General features: G+C 35.3%; 2 protein-coding genes across 2 annotated transcripts; one reads left to right on the top strand and one right to left on the bottom strand.

Annotated features, from left to right (window-relative positions):
* The first annotated feature begins 1419 nt into the window (after positions 1 to 1419).
* On the top strand, positions 1420 to 15240 carry LOC128992625 (actin-binding protein IPP-like). Its single transcript, XM_054416298.1, has 13 exons — positions 1420 to 2074; positions 2906 to 3050; positions 3953 to 4091; positions 5606 to 5771; positions 6485 to 6634; positions 6929 to 7122; positions 7894 to 8059; positions 8343 to 8440; positions 8954 to 9036; positions 10146 to 10195; positions 10782 to 10952; positions 11435 to 11522; positions 11980 to 15240. The coding sequence occupies exons 1-13, from the start codon at positions 1838 to 1840 to the stop codon at positions 12120 to 12122; spliced, it is 1830 nt and encodes a 609-aa protein (XP_054272273.1). The 5' UTR covers positions 1420 to 1837; the 3' UTR covers positions 12123 to 15240.
* Positions 15241 to 16091: 851 nt separating this feature from the next.
* Positions 16092 to 20030, bottom strand: LOC128983557 (serine/threonine-protein kinase/endoribonuclease IRE1-like). The gene is made up of 7 exons (XM_054402869.1): positions 19936 to 20030; positions 19675 to 19794; positions 19162 to 19248; positions 18111 to 18334; positions 17685 to 17832; positions 16710 to 16873; positions 16092 to 16250 (listed from the first exon to the last, which is right to left on the bottom strand). Exons 2-7 carry the CDS (start codon positions 19789 to 19791, stop codon positions 16172 to 16174), a joined length of 819 nt encoding a protein of 272 aa, XP_054258844.1. The 5' UTR covers positions 19792 to 19794; positions 19936 to 20030; the 3' UTR covers positions 16092 to 16171.
* Positions 20031 to 20195: the final 165 nt, after the last annotated feature.

Genomic DNA, 20195 nt, shown 5'->3' with positions numbered 1-20195 from the left:
GTCACTAATTCGCACTTTATTGATTTAAATATAAATTTATTAAACTATTGAAAATAAAACATACAGAATTGAAACCAAAACAATGATATGAATTGAAAATCTACATCTTTACATTTAAAGCGAAATCAATATTTCCATAGTGCAGTAACCAAGCTTTCGTAAAAATATACAAATACAATAAACAGCTGCTCCCAAACAAAACAGCTGTTACAACCCTACTTGCGACGTTGCCACTTCGCGGTGGGGCACACGGAAGATTTCTCAGGTGCCGTTTGACGTCACTAACTGCTGCGTCTGAAGAAACAGACAATTTTATAATTTTTCTATTATTAAATTAAACTGTCATAACCTAACCAAACGTGCTGATAATGAAAAAATCGAATGAAGGTTTACTAATCTAAAAAATAGTTTTGTTCATAAAATAAAATTATAAATGCCTAAAATTCAATTTTATAATTTTTAATTTAATTTTTAATTATAAAATTAAACGGTCATAACCTAACCAAACCAACCAAACTTGCTGATATGAAAAAAAAATGTTGACAAAAAGTTAGTGCTGCCAGAGGGATTCAAACCCGGTACATTCGGATTGTCAGCCCGCCACGCTAGCCACTACACCACAGAGGCCGATGGCTCAATGCCGTATCGTTGCGGTAATAGTGTTCCCTCAAAGTGACGTCAGCAGTTAGTGACGTCAAACGGCACCTGAGAAATCTTCCGTGTGCCGTTTCGGCCACTTCGAAGGCCGCGGCCTGGAGTTAAAGGCGGCCGCGGTCTTACCATAAGACCTACGGTAAAAGCTTATTCCCTATATGGGAAATTCACATGGAGATTCAAAATAAATTAAATTACTGTTCACCTTAGTCTGATCCTAACGCGTGCAATTTATTTCAGTATGCAGAGTTGCTTGTCAAAAGTTCTTTTGGCATCTGTGCAGTAAAAACTTGATCAATGTATACAATACATTGATTTAGTATTTTTGCAATTTCTGAATACACTGTAAAATAAAATAGGCAATATATTCTCGAGACTATCATGACCATTGACAGGACATTGACACAGAAAACACCGTCGTATAATTAAACTTGCCAAGAAATAATAACCATGTAAGACATAACATTGACTAAAAAAACTCTGGATGCATGAAGAAACTACAGCACAGAGAAGTAATATAAATTTATATTACTTCTCTGTGACTACAGTGCTTGCAACTGCTCAACTACTGAAAACATTCCTTCCTATAAAGGAAATTCAATGGTCAAATTCGACATCTGTTTTTACTCTTTTGCCTTTGCCTTTGCACTGCCTCACTGATCGTCTGTTTCTAGTTCTGCTACTGTAGTCTTTCTTTAGTCTGCACCTGCACTGCACTCTGTAGTCTGTAGTGTTTAGTGAATAAAAATGTTATGTCAAGTTGAATGTTGATTTTGTTTTGTTGAACTTAGTTGATGGCTGGTGTTGGTAGATAGAGAGGAATGGGCAGTGAATAGTATTTTTGTTATATGAAATAACTACTTCTTTGCGTATAGTTTATAGGTGTAATATTTCAACAATTATAAATATTTAATGGTGTCAATGTCATACTTGTGTGTTGATGGTTGCATTGAAATATTATTGCCAAAGGTGTGGTGATTTGTGTATTCAACAACACAGGCTTTTCCCTCACAAAAAATTATTGTTTTGATAATTTCTGCCAAAGTTTAAGAAACTCTCAGTTTATTTTTTCCTTAATCAACAACATAAACTTAACTGTCAGTGTATTTTTTGTTTTTGAAATTAGCCTAACTCTTAACATCTGTTCAGCCTAGACCTAGCTATTCTTGGCTTACCTAGAACTATGCCTCCACTAAAAGAAAATGCAAATAATAACAATGTATCTGGAACATCAGTCAAATCAACCTCACCCTCTCCTGCTCAATGGTATACATTATCAAAAAGTAAAGATGGTTCATCTGTAGACAAAGTTTATTCCAATCGATATTTTCCTGTAAAAGTTCTTCAAAATCTTAATAACCTTCGACAAAACAGTAGATTTTGTGATGTTTCTATTGTTGCTGGTGGAAATGTGATGAAAGTAAGTATAAATCTAGATTAAATAAGATGTTCTTTAGATAATAATGGGCTGCACTTTACTTTAGGTCCTACACTCATTCGAATGAAAATATCGATTAGGGCCTATTCGATTGTTTCATTCGATATATCGTTTAGTTAGGTTAGGTGTAAGTACGGTAAATAATTACCAATCAAAGTAGGGCCTACCTACCTACTGTCAAATTTTAAGACCTCACAGAAATCAGGAACAAATTTTGATTGTTTAACTTGGCTGCACTTTAGTTTACGTCCTACACTCATTCGAATGAAAAATATCGATATATAGATAATTCGATATACCAATTATTTCATTCCGTTAGTTAGGTTAGGTTTCAACCTAACTAACTAAACTTGATACATCAAATGAAATAATCCTTATCGATCGATATAAGTATTCATTCCAATTTGTGTAGGACGTGAACTAAAGTGCAGCCTTTAACTTGTTTGGTAAAAGTAGAGAATATAGTTCTACTTCTTGTGTCTAAAAGTTATTTTAAAGTGATAAGGTCCTGTTGTACATGGCCATCACTGAAACCAGACATTCGATAAATGTTTCAACCTAATGATATAATTATGAGTAGGCCTAATATAATGAATTCACGTGATGATGACAAATTCACGTACATCGCTCAATCTGTAACTTTGTGATATTTTATACCGGTAAGTAAGTTAATAGCCTAGATGGTTTTTTTCAAGCCTTTGTGAAACTAGCTGTTGAACTTAGTTATTACAGTTGATTCTAGTCAAATTTAAGGCTTTTGTGATATTCACGAATAATTGATAGTTAAATTGAAATATTTTACTGTATTTTCAGGTCCATCGAGCTATACTGTCTGCAAGCAGTCCTTATTTCCAAGCAATGTTCTCAAATGGTTTGGTTGAAGAACAAAAAGAAACTATAGAACTGCACTCTATTCCTCCTCATATACTTAATTTATTAGTGGATTTTATTTACACAGGTTTGTAGATAGTATTCAAATCATAAATTACACAATTTATGTGCATACACAAACTATTTTACAATTTGAGCTTTAAAGGTCACTATACCTTGTAATTAGTAATAGCTTGACTGGCTGGTAGCTGAGTGGTTATAGTGCTCGCCTAACAATCAAAAGGTCTCTGGTTCGATCCTGAGAATAAGTTCTAGCTTTATGATGGTTCGAAACTGGACCCAGCTGTCCCTGATCATTAAGCTTTAAATAAATGGTTCTGACTTGAAACAGCTCAGTCAAAAGCTATACAGAACATCTCACACCACTCTACACTCATCCTTCACTCATATTTGGGTTAAAATACACGGTCCAGAGGGCGTCCCCATGTCAATTTATTGATAAATGATAAGACAAAAAATCTTTACCCACAACTGTATGAGCCAGAACTTAACAAAAACGGATGAAAGCTAAGCCTATGCCTGTGCTGCAACGTCAGCCAAGTTTGAAGAAAACAACAAGGAACTGCTATGTTGGAGCGTTTTGTTTACGGAGGAAAATTGCTTAAATGGGATAACTGTACGCTTTCAGCTCCGTATCTTGTGACGATCAAGGAAGAGCCCGAGCCCAGTGTTGGACTTGGCCCTAGATAAAAAGCAAAGGCTAGTGGACGACACTTTGAGTATACCATTGTATGTTTCCTTCCTACCTTACTGTCAAAAAGAGATGAAATTCTCAAATGAACACATATAATTTTCGTCACTACTTATTCAGTTGTAGAGTCGTTCTTTAGCCGATCTTTATTCATACTTTTTCATATATTTTTATCATTTAGGTGCGCCTACTATTATACCCTACCTATTCATAATAAAATCCTTAAAAACCCTATCATAAAGACTTCTTTACCGACAAATGATCTTTAAATGTTACAGGAGAGATAACCATAAACCAAGATAACGTTCAAGACTTGATAGTAGCAGCTGACATGTTGGAACTTAACGAGGTGGTGCTGGGTTGTACAGAGTTCCTAAAGCAAGAACTTCACCACACAAACGCTATTGGAATTTACAGGTGAACCTAACGATTTGTTTTCAATATTTATTTACCCTTACCCTCCTCTTCTTGATCAAAAAACGTAAGTCATGGTTTATTAGGCCTATGGTTTTTTTCTCTGTTATGACATATGGCATTAAAAGAGTGTCTTTTTGTCCGAAAAAGGGCTCTGCGTATCCAGTTTACCAACACTCTGTTGATAGAAGAATTTTCCAGGTCCAAAATTTGATATCAATGCCCTCAATGAGCAATAACGTCAGCAGCGATTCATCTGAATGATATTCCAACGGTTGGTCAATCAATGTCATAGATTAGATATTCAACTAAACATCATCGTCTGACACACTCTGACATGAATGTGAATACTTTTGGACCCCTCTCTTCTATAATAGGCTTCCTGAAGAGATAAAACAGAACAGTGCGGTTCTAAAGGTGTTGGGAAACATAAAATAACCATTTTTTTTATATCTAAGATAGCACATTTTTTGAAATTATTTTCATGTTCTGATATGAAGTTAAATCAACTAGCCTAAACAGGAAATACAAATCAATGTCAAAGTTTGTGGTAAATAAAAAAATATCCATCAACATCCGTGTTAAAATATTATCAGCTGCTTAAAGACTAATAGGAAACAGCAAGTGTTCTATTGTTCGCAATGCAACCAAATACTAATCAATAATTCTTAAATTACACTTCCCCTCTCAATACTGTTAACATGAAGCCTTATCTAGTAATAGATCAGATTTCTTTCTTACTCAAGGCTATTATTAGTTTATTTATTGCATGTGATTGCAACTTTCCAATGGTTTTAGTTACCGTACTTGCAAGCAGTTTGTATGCATTTTTCAAACAAAAGCAGTTCAATTTTACTGAGAATTTTAATAAACCACTGCCAAATTGCCTTATTGCTTATTAAATTACACTATTAGGTTTGTTGTATGTTTTTATGCATGGTTTCCTCACCCCTTTATATTTTTTTCCATTTTATTTTAATGCAAAAAATAGTTAGGCTATTTGTATGAAAAAATGAATTGGGAATAAAATAAACTTTTTGTTACCGGTACCTACTTTATTCTTTGGTAATGCTCCAAGTCAAATTTTCTAATGTTACAGTTAACGTTTTTTCCTTATACCCTACGGAGGGAGTATGAATCGAGGTATTTTTATGACATTTGGTATGAACATGTAAATCGACGTTTATTCCAATGAGTTCGGCAACCAGCATGATCTATGGGTATGTGAGCGTTTTATGGGGTAAAAATTGGGGTTTCGCATTTTTATCCCCAAAACAAAGAATTTTGTAATTTCTTTCTAAACCATTTTGTAGAGCTTAAGAGCAAATATTTTGTATTTTGAATTGCTGACCTTCCCTTAAGCAGCAAACCCAAGTATTTGTTTAATTGAATGCTATTTAATTGAGAATGAATCTGTCCTGGAGTTATTCAAGTGAATATTCAATCAGATAATTGGGAATACGCTAATTAGGCATGCTGCGGCAGGGGTATTTATCATTCACAACTTGTTGTTTCAGGTTTGCAGACGCGCACAACTGTGGTGATATGCGAGCCACAGCTTTAGACTACATACAGAACCACTTTCCACACATCTGTCTGGAGGAGGAGTTCCTAGACTTGCCTAAGGATCAGCTGGTGTTTTTCCTTTCCAGTGAATTGCTTAGGGTGGACAGTGAATACCAGGTATTCCTTTATTTATTTTAGTTACTAGCTGTTTACTACGTTGGTTGTCTGACCGATAAGTTTGCCGCGTAATTCTTGTGGGAAATCCTTTGCTGATACGTTTCATTGTGATAAAAAATATTAATATAAGTTTTATTATTAATTACGGTACTTTTCTTAGTTGCCTTCTTGAGCTATTTCTTAAGATCAGATCCAAGTTTTACAATGCCAACGCAATTGGGTCTGTATTTTAAGGCGAATATAAGTGTACAATCTGTGTTGAATGGAGATTAAAGGACGAGCTTTGTTACCGACTAAGTGCTGATAGTCGTTTAGGCCTATGCAATTGACTCTTTCTCTCTCTCTCTCTCTCTCCCTCTCTCTCTCTCTCTCTCTGTTACATCAGCTGGTCTACCTTTAATAAATGCAGAACAGGGTATCATTTATTAAAAGCCCAATGGCCAAGGCCAGCTGTTAAAAATATTTTTACTTTTCCTCAGGAATTAATTAGAAACCTTGTGATTATCAGGCGAGCACTATATCCAATCAGAACCCAGCTTTGTTTAGTCATCATGCTTTCTTTGTAACCTATTTATATGAGTTATGGAATAGAATTTAGATGTACCAGTTTAAGGTCAAAATCCGCAGCTGAAGTGACAAGAGTACATGTGATTCTTTTAGAGTTTCACTGAAAAAAATTGTGAGTAAGTAATTACCTCAACTTTTGTTTCTAGGTGTTCCAAGCAGCTTTGAGGTGGATCTCGCACGATGTTACGCAACGTAAACGCTACATTTTCGAACTGCTGAAACACGTTAGGTTGCCCCTGCTGTCTGTGTGCCTTCTAGAGAAGACCATCACCGAGTGTACGGATACTAGCTTGAAGGTAACGTCGGAATTACAACCTTGATCACAAGAATTATTGACAAGACTATAGTTTGAACTTTGTCGCTAAGTTACTAAGGTCTTCGCAGCCTGTGCCAGATATCGATGATTTTGGCATTAACTTATACTTAGGCTGTTACTTTACACTTTACAGTAAAGTATTAAAGTCTGTCATTGAATTGTCGTATTGAGTAACCTAGTGAAACTGTCCGTGTTCCCTAGACTGTGCACCAACTAAGATATCTTTGTCATCGGAGGGTCTAATATAACTAACAGTTTCCTCTATAACACACAGATTGCACTGCGTAGTGTCCACAACGACCTGTTGACTCGCAAGGGTAACCTAGTGCCGCTGTCGGTGTTCCCTCGACTTTGCGCCAAGAAGGACATCTTTGTCATCGGAGGGTCTAAGAGAGAACTTATGAGTGCTTGGACACGATCTTGCGAGTGCACATTCGAGTCTGTCGAGCGCTTCGATACGTTTAGAAGGTAAGGATTGTTTGCCTTTGTTACTCCATCGTTACACAGTGCACCAAGACTTGTAGTAATGGGTACGCAGAATCATTGGATACTGAAGTATATATCTCACATTTATTTGGACCAGTTGAAATATTTTTTTCTTATTGAAAAAGATCATTGTTGAGTAAGCCACTCACACGGTGCGTTAGAGTCCAAAACTCTACTCTCTCGCTTAGTTTTTGTTCTGAAATAGTTGATGTTACATAAAAGATATTATAGCTTAGGCCTACAATAAATTGTCCTTTCAGTTTAACTGAAATAAAAAGTTAGTCAGTAAAAATCAGTGATTTACGCTATGGCAATCTGTTAGCGACTCGATTCAACTACTGCCATTTTGATTCTAAAACGGGGGACAACATTAGGGATTAAATCGTTCATCCAATAGGCTATTCAAAGGTTGACACATAATTGTACCATAAATGTGTGACATTATAGTACCCCTTTTATTTTGACAAGTGAATGCTGGATTCCGCAAAATCACAAGGATGTTAAGTGACATAATTTAAATTCGGTTTCAAATAGTTTATTCAATTCAGCAACAGGATATAAATAGTACAAGGTGAGGGTGGTCTGTAATAAACATTGGAACAGCTTTAGGGTTTTTTTCTTGGTCCAAGCCAATTCTAGGGATTTAGTTATTTTTTTTCTAGCAACAGTGACACTGTGATTAATCAGAACATTGGGAAATAGACATTTTAGGATAACCAAGTCTGGATCTTCTTGACACTAGAATGTTCACAGGAGGTGGTATCAGGCAGCTCCTATGGGGATTGGTCGTATTCTGCCCGGCGTCGCAGCGTTGAACGGTAGAATCTACGTGGTGGGAGGAGAACAAGAATCTCAGATACTTGCCAACGGAGAAGTCTACGACCCTTCAGAAGACTCGTGGACGCCAGTCGCTAGCATGGTTAGTTGTGTTATTTTCTTACACCCCTATATCAGTGAGGTTTATTCCTAAAGCTTAGTCAAAATTGGTCTGGGCCATCTGTATGTTCTCAGGTAACACTGAACTCTTTTCAAGGATGTCTATAGATCCCGGATATCCCTGATCTCCCAGATAAGTTTATTTCACTTTGCTTAGGATGTACCAGAGTATCCATAAAAATTTGATTTTTGTAACTTACTATAATTTTGACCATGAAAGTAGGCCTGATTATTTTGTATATTCAAAGACACTGTTCTGTTACTAGGTGGTGCCCAGATGTGAGTTTGGCCTGTGTGCTCTCGGAGGGGAACTTTACGCAGTCGGAGGTTGGGTCGGCGAGGATATCGGTGGTTCAATCGAAAGGTTAGTGAACAATTAGAATTAGATATTAATTTAAAATTTTACAAAACGTATTTAACGATATGAATATTCAGGTTTGTTTTTGGGAAGACGAGCGATCAGAACACAGGTAAGATACAAAATCTTACTTATCTTTTAATAGAATGAATATATGTTTTATTACCTAGCGCTTAGATTTTTGTTATCTTATCGGTTGTGGACCAAAACTAACATTTTCTGTCCTTTTCTCAATTTTAGTTTTTTTGCTTAACACCAGTAACAAATAACGACCCATCCCTATCAACCTTCATAGTATGATAAACGATAAGAGAAAATGTATAATTTAAATATTAGTAAATTCTATCTGCTAGGCTTATTAAAATTACAGTAAATATATATAGCTACAGCTAGTCCAACAAATGTCCATTTTAATATGAAATGAAAAAATAACTTTGATACATATGATATAAAAAGCCATTGGTATTTCTTCTGATTGTTCCAGTGAAACTGTTTGACTGATGTTCCGTTTTTGTGTAGGTATGATCCATCACTGGACGAGTGGATGCTGCACGGTGAACTGCCCGAACCTAGATTCAGCATGGGAGTCGTCTCTTACGAAGGTTGGTAGAATTGAATACTGAAAGAGAACTACAGTAGAGCCCCTCTTAACCGACCTCGTATTAACCGATAATCGGATTATCTGCCTTCGATCGTGAAATAATACAGTTTGTTTTAACCGACCTTGCTTTGAGAGCAGCTCGTTTTAACCGCCGCTTTCTAGGAATCTCTGCATTTCCGCTCCCACGCTGGGCGATGAGAACTGAACCATACGCTTATCTCCACAGGATATGACTAAGAATAAATTATTTTGTGCTGATTACAAAAAATATAGCATAGCCTATTGTCAGTTTGTCATCATCGTTCGTTATCGTAGCTTGAGCACATTTGATCTGATATGTTATCTGTGCGGCAAATTTAAAACGCCATAAAGTGCGTTACGATTTTGAGAACTGATTATCTTATTGCTGGAGTAAACAAACAACGCAACTTGTAGGGAGGGCAGGGAAGAGGGGTTAACAACTCCAAGGTCAAGCTAGTTTTAGTGCCTCGCTCGAGCCTACAGTGGGAGGTTATAAATAAACATCCTGTCCCTTGTAACAAAATGATTGCTTGTATCTTTAATTTCGACAAAAGGTTCTGTACTGTATTATGATGGATTTAGAAAGCTTCAGTTAATACATTACAGTACTAAAGTTATTAAGATAGGAATGTTATTGACTGTTGCCTAGTATTATAATATATTCCACTGAAAGTAGGCCTATTAGATTTAACCGTGTTTTGTGTTTATTTGTGACTTGTCTATCAATACGAAAAAGGAGATAAGAGTGGTTTATTTTATAACTAATGCAAATATGACTTCAAAATGTTGATTATATAATTCCAAATGAATAGCATTTCATTATGTTATGATTTTATTGATTGCCCGTTTTAACCGACCTTTTGAGTTATCCGACGTAGGTCCGGTCCCATTAGGGTCGGTTAAGAGGGGGTCTACTGTAATATGATTGGTGGTTTTCTTTTAATTTTTACAAGTTTCACGTTTTTCACAGCACAAAATTATTATTAAATTTCTCTTAGTTTACAAACTAATTGCTTTATGTAATGAAAAAAAAAACTGAAGTAGTTGTAAAAGGTAAATTTAACATTTAATATATTTCTCTTCTTCCAGGACTGATATATATTGTAGGAGGCTGTACGCACAGTAGAAGACATTTACAAGTAAGTGAACATCTAAGGCTAGACTTAACTTTTTTAAAATCTTATCTACCAAAAAAAAAACTTACAATTAAAGAAGAAATTGACAAAATTTAGGTTTTTTTCAATGGGAGGGGCTTTAGTAGATTAACCTTACTTACTTACTTACTGCTATGGCCACTTGTACCCAAGCTGGTACTTGGCTTCACCAACTCGTTGTCGCCAGTTCTCTCGGTCCTCTGAATCTTCCTCTAATAGCAATCATCTCTTCCATATCCTCCGGACTTGTTCCCACCACCTAGCACTAGGTTAAGCTTAATGCTGATTGTAGATGGAATTTAGAAAAAGGTTTGAAACTATTCTATAATCTATTTCTCTTCTGGTAGCTTTATAGTATAATTACGGCAAAAGGCCAAGAAGAAGTTCACAGTACAAACATGATAGTACCCAGGTTTGGCAAGCATCGCACAGGATTTCATACGAGTACCATAAACTGATATTTTTCGGAGTAGTAACACAACATAGGCTACTATTCTAGTCTACAAAGATTATGGTGACCAACTGATTACTGTGCGGTTTGATAAAGGCTAAATTATCTTTCATGTTCCAGGACCTGTTGTGTTTCAACGTAGTGACGGGAGAGTGGCAGAATCTCGCGCCGATGTTGGTCCCCAGATCTCAGATGGGGGTCGCTGTGTTAGATGGATATCTTTACGTCGTCGGAGGAACCAACAAACAGAACGAAGTGTTGCACAGTGTGGAACGATATTCGTTTGAACAGGTCTGTTTGCCGTTTTGGTTGGTTTGACCGATTGATTGATAATATTTGTGAACCCGGTGCAAGTTGAGTATAGTTTAAACTTTCTCCATGTTTGCGTCCAATTAAATCAGCTGATATTATTAATAGGTTCTATTGGATTGATAATATTACTTTAATTCACAAGAGATTTCTTGCATCTGGTTTTGGCTTGAGTGTATCTTTGCTTCATAACATTGACCAGCAATACATTATAATTCAGTACCCATTCAGATAGAATGACTTATTTTGAGTTATAGCAAATGTTATGAGCTATGACCAACAACTTGGTCAGCAAAAAAAAAAAAAAAATAAGGTAGAAAATAGAATTTTAGACACTAGCCCATTTTGTGACTTGCTACTATGTTTTTTTTTACTAAGAAATAGGTGACATCTAGTCCGTATAAATGGGATGTCTACTTCTGTATCCAATAGCCAATGCCTATAGCCAATGTTTACTGTTCTAGGACAAGTGGTGTGAGGTTGCTCCAATGAAGGTCGGCCGAGCAAGCCCTGCCGTGGCGGCTGCGGATAGTCTACTCTACGTTATTGGAGGTAACTAACGCCACCGTGGAGACTTTGTTACATAAGAGTAGTCGTAGAGGAAACATCCAATGTTACACTGAAATGGTGTCTAGAACTAGTTGCTGGTGTCTAGGGCAAAGAGGTTAAATGTACCTTGTATGCCTTAGCCGGCCCGAGGTTTGCATGTGGTGCGCTATGGATCCGACAATCGAGCTCCTCCTCCCTTCCTTGTGTGGGGTTTTTCCTCTTGCACCCCCTAACAAACCTAATACCTGTTACGCCCCTGGACTTGAGCCCATTTACCAAAGATCCTGCGTCTTAAGGTCTTTTGGATTGTTCAGAGGATTACTAATTTCCGGTTGAGCGACTCATTGTCAAATCTGACATCCAATTAAAGAATGTGTATATCCAATAAACGTCTTCGTTAAAACACCGCCTCCGCCTCTCTATTGACAAATAAATACATATCTTGCATTGTTTTCTCCAGGAGATCAAACTCACGAGGTGAACTTCTACCGAGCTCAGATCACGATCGCGGACGTTGAATGCTACGATCCCCTCTCAAACAGCTGGACGGACTGTCCGCCCCTACCGGAGAGTCGAAGCGAGGCCGGAGCAGTTGTTATTTGATAACACCAAAAAACTTTGCAGACTGAGTGTACATAGGTGCGAATGAGAGTGTGTTAATTTATTGTCGTTGAGGGGAAGCCAAAGATATGTAAATGTTATGCTTTGTTGTCTTTTGTTAAAATACTCAAATTTTAAAAGACATGCCTATAAAAAAGTATGACACTGTCACTTTAGCTTCTAAATTCTTAGGGATCACAACCTCGATATGTCAAATTTATTCTCACGGTTAAGTTGTGGTTTAGAATAAAATAAGCTTAATTTAGTCATGCTACCGCCAGATTGTGCTGATGTAGGGTACCTACTGATTTCTTCCTTTTACATCGACTCAAATGATAATAGTTTTGCAAACAATAGCTTTTTCACATCGTTGTATCGAGAAACTAAAGCACAAAATATAACTCTGTAAGTACACTCTACGAGGCACTTATTCAAATAGGCCTATGTTGTTGGATAAAAAACTGGTTATAAATTTTCTACCTCATTTTTTGTTGCTGAGATATAGGATGTGACATGAAAGATTATATAGCTTTAGAATAAGTTACCCTATGTTTGACTTGGTTTAAAAATCTGCAGAAATAAGTATTTGACTTCAGCACAATCTGTTGGTGATTCACTTCAATTTTTATTTTAATATTGATGACAACCTTCATGAAGATGGAGTGCCTAGTTGTATTGATAGTCAAAGGTTACACTCTTTTATAATTGCTTACTGTCAGTTGTAACCAAGATGTGCTAGACAAATGTCATCCAGTTCAGCCATGTGTTGGACAAACTTAAAACAAACGTGTAAGTATCCTATCATATCTTAGCATTTTAAAGTAAACCGCAAGTCTATTGGTGTGATGGGAATTATCTTTCTTGGGTTGAAAAATGTATTACAATTTGCACATCTAATGAGGACCTCGGCTTCTAGTTAGCCGTGCTTTTGTTACACGTTTATTTGTTTAACTTATTGTTAAACCTTGTCTTTGACACTGGAAAACGTCAAAAACAGTATAGGCTGTCTAGTCTAATGCAAAACTGATAGAAGGTTTGTAAATTCCCTCTCTATCGAATAAACTGAGATTGCAATTGGCAGTAAGCAGTTTTAGTACATTTGCCAGCAGTCTGCAATTTTCTCTAGATTTAAACAAATTCTTCATACATGAGCTCAAAACACGATCGTTCCAAAAATTGCTAGTGTATTACAAAATGAATGATATTACAGTACATGTTATTTCTGTTTTAATATGATCTTTAGTCCTTAAAGTTTCTAAAACACCATTCATACCTAAATTAACGGTATTTAGTTGTACTTGTCCTATTGAATAATTTATATAAAAACAAAAACTGAAGAATGGTGTTTTAATGATTGAACTTTTTTGTTACAAAAATAATGTAAAAATAATAAAATCTGTGTACTGCACTCTATCAATTCTACCATAATCATTATCATTAATTTACATTGATCCATAATCCAGAATGGTTTAAGTCCAAAATATTAATACATATTTTATCAGTCTGACGATTTCCGTCCAATTCTGAATAAAATAAAGCTACGTAAATTATTGATTAATGGAGAAACATTTTTTTTTTATTTCTGTTTTAATACTGGAAACAATTTCTTTTAAGGTTGGTTACACAAACTTAACCTAAATAACTTCTAAATTTTTTGTAAGAAATTAATTTTCTTCAAACAAGTTACAAACATTATCACCCAGTTTTAAAGTTATCCAGTTAATAGTTTGTTGTACCAATTAATTAACTTAGTAATTTTAGACCACAGCTAATTTTATCACAAACATTGTATGTACAATCATCACTAAACTTTGTCAATTCATAATATTTTGTGGACGTAACTTTGTAAAATAGACTCAATAATCAGGAAACATTTGCATGATATCAGTTAATATTTCTATTTGTAATGTTTTACATGGTTTGAATTCTATTTTTGGTGACTACTTTATTATAACATTTTCAAATACTATTTCAACGTCACATCCAGCAATATAGAACAATATTCAATATTTCTGTCCTAGCATTTAAGTCTTAATTTTTACTTTTAATTATTACTGGTTGATTATTATTAGATTTTGTATATTTTTGTGTTGATTGTGATATATATTATATAATACCGTATGTATTTTATAGGCCAGTGAATTTATAACTTGTTTATATAAGGAAATTTTGCAGTATTAAATGGTTGATAAAAGTTTAAAAGATGCCACTGAATAAATACTTGCTGTAATTTTCTAGTAAAACTGTCAAAAAAGTTGTATTCTCAAATCCAGCAAAAGATTATTAAATTCCTATGCTTGAGAGATTATAAAATGCTAAAAATTTTAATTAAAAGTCTTGTTCGACACAATTCAGTTTAACAATCAAATTTCTTTTAATTTGGAATCTTACTATTTTGAAGAATCTCAGGTTTTTTTACATTGAGCTTATAAAAAATACTCAGTCTGTTAATTGCTTATGTACTGTGAAAAAGGGTTGAGAAAAAAAGGGTTTGTATTGTTACTGTTATTTACAATTCACATGCACAGCGCTTTGTAAAAGATTTAAAATATAAAAAAGCATACAGTACACAGCAGTTTTTTCTAAGAGAGTCAAAATAAAAAAAAAATACTCTACTAAAAACAGCTCTAAAAAAAATATTGTCCTTCGTGAATAGTTAGTAAAAAATCCACAACGCTTTATAATGGTATAGAAACAGAATATAAATTCTTCTACAAAAACATGTTTATTTTTGTTTTTTAACAATTAATAACACGCACAGAGCTTTGTAAAATCATTAGATAGGAAAAAATTTTAAAACCTTGATTAGCGTTAATTTTCTAGCCAATGCTTCCTGGATCAGCCTTGCAGTAAATTTAATAAAATCTTGTCACATTTAACTATACTTTGACGGAAATTCTATTGCACAATTTGACTTTAAATAGTTGGACAAAATCACTCTTTATCGAAGTGATTGTAAGTTTAACTGTAAAAAACATTCTGAATGTTTGTTTTGCCTTAAGATTTGTTATTTGACGGCTAACTTTCTGTTGAAATGATTAGTTCATTACACAATGCTTTACAGGTGCTCCTTTATAACTATTGTAAATCATTTGTGTAAATGTGTTATTAAAACATTGTACAAGCTGTTTGAATTTTTCTCTACATGTTCTCCATTATTTGCTCGAAGAATGTCAAATCTATGTTCCAGCTGTGACAACAAATTATGGCGTATTTCATCATATATTTTACCAAAGGCTTCCCTCAACTTTGCTTTAAGTTCATCTATGAGATCGGACAGCGATACACTTGATCTTTTACAAATCCCGAGACAAAAAACCACACCACAGATTTTGTCTCCATAAACCATTCAATACACAGCGCTTAACTCAACTACAACTCCATATTGCATCTGTATGTTTTAAAGTTCAAACATGTCAGCAACAATGGAACAGCTGTTTACTGTTTAGCAATACTAATCAAAACTGAAAGATGTCAGCTTTAAAATTAGTCATAATTGACTTTTCTACAACCTTTGGTAACAAGTATATTAAGCTGTAGATTGATCATGGTTGGGACACGGTTTTTATTTGATATTATGTGTGATTTCAAATGTTTGTCCTGTAAAATGTTTCAATCTTGAAAATCAAAATTCAGAGATATATTTACGACTCCGTCACTTAAGGTTGCGTTTTTTAAGCGAAGATGAGTGTTGAGCTCCCTCAAACCACAAAAATGTTATGAACGGAGTGTAGTTTTTAGGTTATTTTTATATATCGTAAACCTCAAAAATTTTTGTCGTGTTACCCAGCTTTGCTGGGTTGATGCAAATGTTTATTCAAAATAAACCAAATTTGACTATTGACAAAAAAACACACACATTAAGTAAAATACACTACTTACTAAAATCACAAGGAAACATATTTATAACAATTTTACTTTTATTTACACAATTGGAAGTATATTTACACCGTGTTTAGATGAAGTGCATTGTGAATTTTGAAATCAATAGCGAATTGAGCTGTTCAATGTGAACTTTTTGCACTTGATTGAATGTTACCAATAATGAATCGTTACGGCTTTGAGAGAAGTTCGACTTTAGTGAACGGCTCGAGAACAGGATGTTTTATCCAGTCTGTCTGTTCCAACATTCTGAAAAAAATAGAAAGTTATCCATTGAACTAGGTTAAATGTAGAAAAATTATCATAATTGCTTATTGATGATTATTTTTTTATAAAAGAGCTTGTCTGCAGACTAAACATAAATTAAGCAACCATTTTCAGATCCAACATGCAACATTTAACCTTTCTTTAGTTAGTTATTTCAGGGACGCTGCATGTACCTACTTCGGGATTGAATATTGATAATGAGTACCGGTAGTGCTAACATCAATCAATTGGGGAGCAAGCTGGTCTAGTGATAAAGTGTGAGGCTTCGGTCTATGAGTTTCCTGGTTCAAATCCACCAATCACTAATGGATTATACGCCAATACCTCCTAGGCCTAGCCTCGTAATGTGTAAAACAATTGGCTTGAGATTATCGTCCTCTGGAATGTGAAGGTAAGCCATCAAAATAAGAAAAAAGTCAGACCTAATAAATGATTACATACCGGTATAGATTGAGAGGCATATAGGCAAACACTTTCAAGAAGAGTTCCTTGACTTCCGACAAATTGTCAATATTTTCTTTGAGGAACTTTAATAAACCGCTTGGAGTGTCAGCAAACTGATTGCAGCCGGTCTTCAGTTCGACGTATTGCTGCAGCACCGTGATCTGTGGACACATTGGAAACAGAAACAACACATTAAACTATAGTAAGTTGCTAATCAGAATCCTAAATTCTTGCCTACGTTTGTGTTAAAGTAGTCCATTGCTTCTGTTGTAGTCAACTTTGTGTGATGTGTTGTAATATTTAGCGATTGTTTAACAATATAACTAGGATTCATCTTGTATAAATTCTTGCTCACTGATTTATTTTCAATTTTCAGTTACCGGTGCAGTGTATATTTATTGTGATTGGACGTTTGATCATAAGAGCTGATGGGTCTTTGGTGAAGCGTGGCAAAAACCTCCTGGACATTCTAAGAAGAGAAGGAAAGACTAAATGTATAAAGATATAATCAAGAAGAGAGTTTGCGAAGAAGATTCAGAGGACCAGAAGACGTTGAGGACGATTTTTGGTGAGGCCAAATACCGCCTTGGTTATCTGGTAATAAAAGTGAGTAATCTTTTGACAATATAATATTTAGCCTATTTAATATCCTTTCGATCTTTAAAGATTGAATAATTCTCTTATCTTATTTGGTTATCAATTTTGTTTTTAGAAGTATGGCTGTGTTTTGAGGTATTTTAAATCATTATTTTGTGTTCTGGTACATTTTTTCGGTCTCGTTCAACAAGAATTTTTAACAAATCTTGTCTATCTGATTTTTTCTAACAATCGCCGCTTTCAATTTGACAAATATTCTACAAGCATGTTGTATTTATTTGGTTACATTTTAAATAGCCCTCTTTACCATTTGTTGTTTGGTGAACTTATTAGTCATATCTTTTGTATACAAACTAAACTACAAGATTCACCCACCCATTTACTGTGAATGTCCCGCAGTTCGCTGAGTATGTCTAAATCCTTGTGCATCTGGACGATATCGAAAGTGGAAGAATCACTCTCTTTTCCACAACAAGTCCGGAGAAAATTCCACCGCTTGTTGGTGTCCCAGAAAAACACATGTCTGTGAAAAATATTAAATGCAGTTACAACTTATCAAAGATACCAGGATAATAATAAAACATTAAACAGAAATTAGGAGAAACAGGAATTCAAAAGGAATAGCAGAAAAGCCTGTCTGACTTAGGTGTGAGACGGGCAGGATAAATCTTAGGTATATCCATAAAAATTGTATGTGTTTGCCGTTTGGATCACTTTACCAAAGCCTTTACCTTCTTTGAAAACGGCATTGATGTACCCATTAAAGGGTGAGCCCGAATCTAAACTGAATGGGATATTTACCTGAGCACATCCGTAGTCGATGGTCTCTTGTACGCTTCCGAACACAACATCCAGCAAACAAGGTCCGAAGTGACAACGTCCTCAGTTCGGATTTGGATCACGTTGTTTCTCATGTTGTCCATGATGTCTTTCACGGTACAGCCGTAAGGGTGGATCCCCACCGTCATGATGAAATGAAGAAGCATTCCAGCTGTCTGTATGTCTGAAAGCTCCGTGCAAATGTACTGAAAACACACATCGGTTAAGTGAATCAAAGGGTGAAAACCGTTGATAACCGCAATGTTATATGTGGAATAGGGCCCAAGATACTAACAATTTCAATATTAAAAGTTAAATCAAGCATAAAATCCGAGGTTGAGAATGAAGGTAAATGTTTAACATTAAATACTAATTGAAAGAACTCTTTCAGTGTGATAAAAATTGGATGTATCTCTCAGTTACTGATGGCATTGGCTAGCTACCCACTGGTCATGTCATGTCTACGACATTATTTGTCCAAGGCATGTCACCATGTTATCAAGTCACATCTTGATCTTACACACTGGTTGCGACTTGGGACACACGTCCCGAGACATATCTGTTTATTGACCATGGATAAAAAGAAATATAGACTATCAGCCGTTCTGCGGTTACCATGGTTACCATAGGTTCTGGCGCACACCGCTGGGAGCGCCGTGTAGTACGTAGTACGTACGTCGTAACTACATGGCGCTCCCAGCGGTGTGCGCCAGAACCTATGGTAACCGCAGCACGGCTGGTGGTCTATTTTATTCTTTTTGTCTATGATCGTACAATGTCACACGAAACCGGTTGGTCGGATTGACTCGCATCCCTCTAATAACGATCTAATTCAGCCATCTACATAACACATGTTTTAAGTGGTTAGTTTAATTCTGAAATATTCTTGAAACTTTCGATTGCTGGTTGGTTGTTGGATCTTTACATACTGGCTTAATAACTCCGCGTTTGCGTTAGGTGATCCGTCAAACATATTTCAAATCCTGCAATGTTGGCAAACAGCAATTGATTGTTTTCTAAACACATTCCTTACCTTCCATGTAGTGAAGTAGATGGTTTGGCATTCTCTGGCCCACCAGATCTGAGAGGAGAAATTTGGGCTGCATTGTTGAAACAGAACCTGTAAACAAGTTTATGTTTTGATTTCCTTTATCATGATTTATATTTTTACAATACTGGCCAATGATTTTTCAGCTGTAGCTAACACATCTTTCTGAACTAGGTGTTGCTTGTCTATCTTCATCAAATCAGCTGTGCTTTTAGTAATTATAGTAAAATAAAAAATTAAAACGGATATTGTTTAAAAAAAAATAATTTGTAATGACAATTGTTTTTAATCATTTAATTACTAGGCCTACCTTGAACATTATACAAAGTTTCGTAGGGATATTTTTAATAGTTTGTAATTTAAAATTTTGTTATATAAAGTGCAAAATGGCAAATATTTTTGATTTCTGCTCTTTTTACTCATAAAACAATTTAATAGAGTTTTGTACTTTACTTTTGGAGCATCCTGTATTTCAAAGCTTTCAAATTGATGCAATACCTGTTGGAGTCCAAACTCTGCCAATCTTATCGTTCCGTTGGCATCCACCATGATGTTGGAGGGCTTTAAGTTTCCGTGGACAATGTTCTTGGTGTGAAGATAGTGAAGACCTTCCATCAACTGAAAAAAATGTACTGATAAACCTGATGACGACTCTCAAATTTTTATAACCAGGTTAAATAGGCACCAAAAGTTTAGACAGTATTGACCTTTTGTACATAAAATTCCTTTTAAAGACAACAATAAACAATTGGAACATACCTGACATGACAGAAGGACGAGGTAAGGATTGATCGTTTGTGCGGAGTTTGTGTGTTGCGTCAACACTGATCTGATTTGGATCAAATACTGCCCCAGGTCCTAATGGAGATAAGAAACAAAACATATACAAGGTTTTCATAATGTGATGGAGGTTATTATAATGTGAAAATGCACGACAGCTGTACATTTTGAGTATACTGTGGTACACAAAATGCCTTTTCTTGCGTTTAATAAACACTTAGGTCACCATGAGCGTCTAT

This window comes from Macrosteles quadrilineatus, unplaced genomic scaffold, assembly GCF_028750875.1.
Source record: "Macrosteles quadrilineatus isolate MER2022 unplaced genomic scaffold, UCM_ALF_1.0 Scaffold_1__1_contigs__length_201487025, whole genome shotgun sequence".
Lineage (NCBI taxonomy): Eukaryota > Metazoa > Arthropoda > Insecta > Hemiptera > Cicadellidae > Macrosteles > Macrosteles quadrilineatus.
This window is presented reverse-complemented; position numbering and strand designations above follow the sequence as displayed.

Bases quoted from the DNA above. Each gene is read 5' to 3' on its own strand.
- LOC128992625 (XM_054416298.1), top strand. From the start codon at position 1,838: ATGCCTCCACTAAAAGAAAATGCAAATAATAACAATGTATCTGGAACA. The intron at 7,123-7,893 runs GTAAGGATTGTT...GAATGTTCACAG, and splicing joins CGCTTCGATACGTTTAGAAG to GAGGTGGTATCAGGCAGCTC. The intron at 10,196-10,781 runs GTAAGTGAACAT...TTCATGTTCCAG, and splicing joins ACAGTAGAAGACATTTACAA to GACCTGTTGTGTTTCAACGT.
- LOC128983557 (XM_054402869.1), bottom strand. From the start codon at position 19,791: ATGGAAGGTCTTCACTATCTTCACACCAAGAACATTGTCCACGGAAAC. The intron at 19,249-19,674 runs GTATTGCATCAA...ACTTGTTTACAG, and splicing joins CAGAGTTTGGACTCCAACAG to GTTCTGTTTCAACAATGCAG. The intron at 18,335-19,161 runs GTAAGGAATGTG...GTGTGTTTTCAG, and splicing joins TCTACTTCACTACATGGAAG to TACATTTGCACGGAGCTTTC.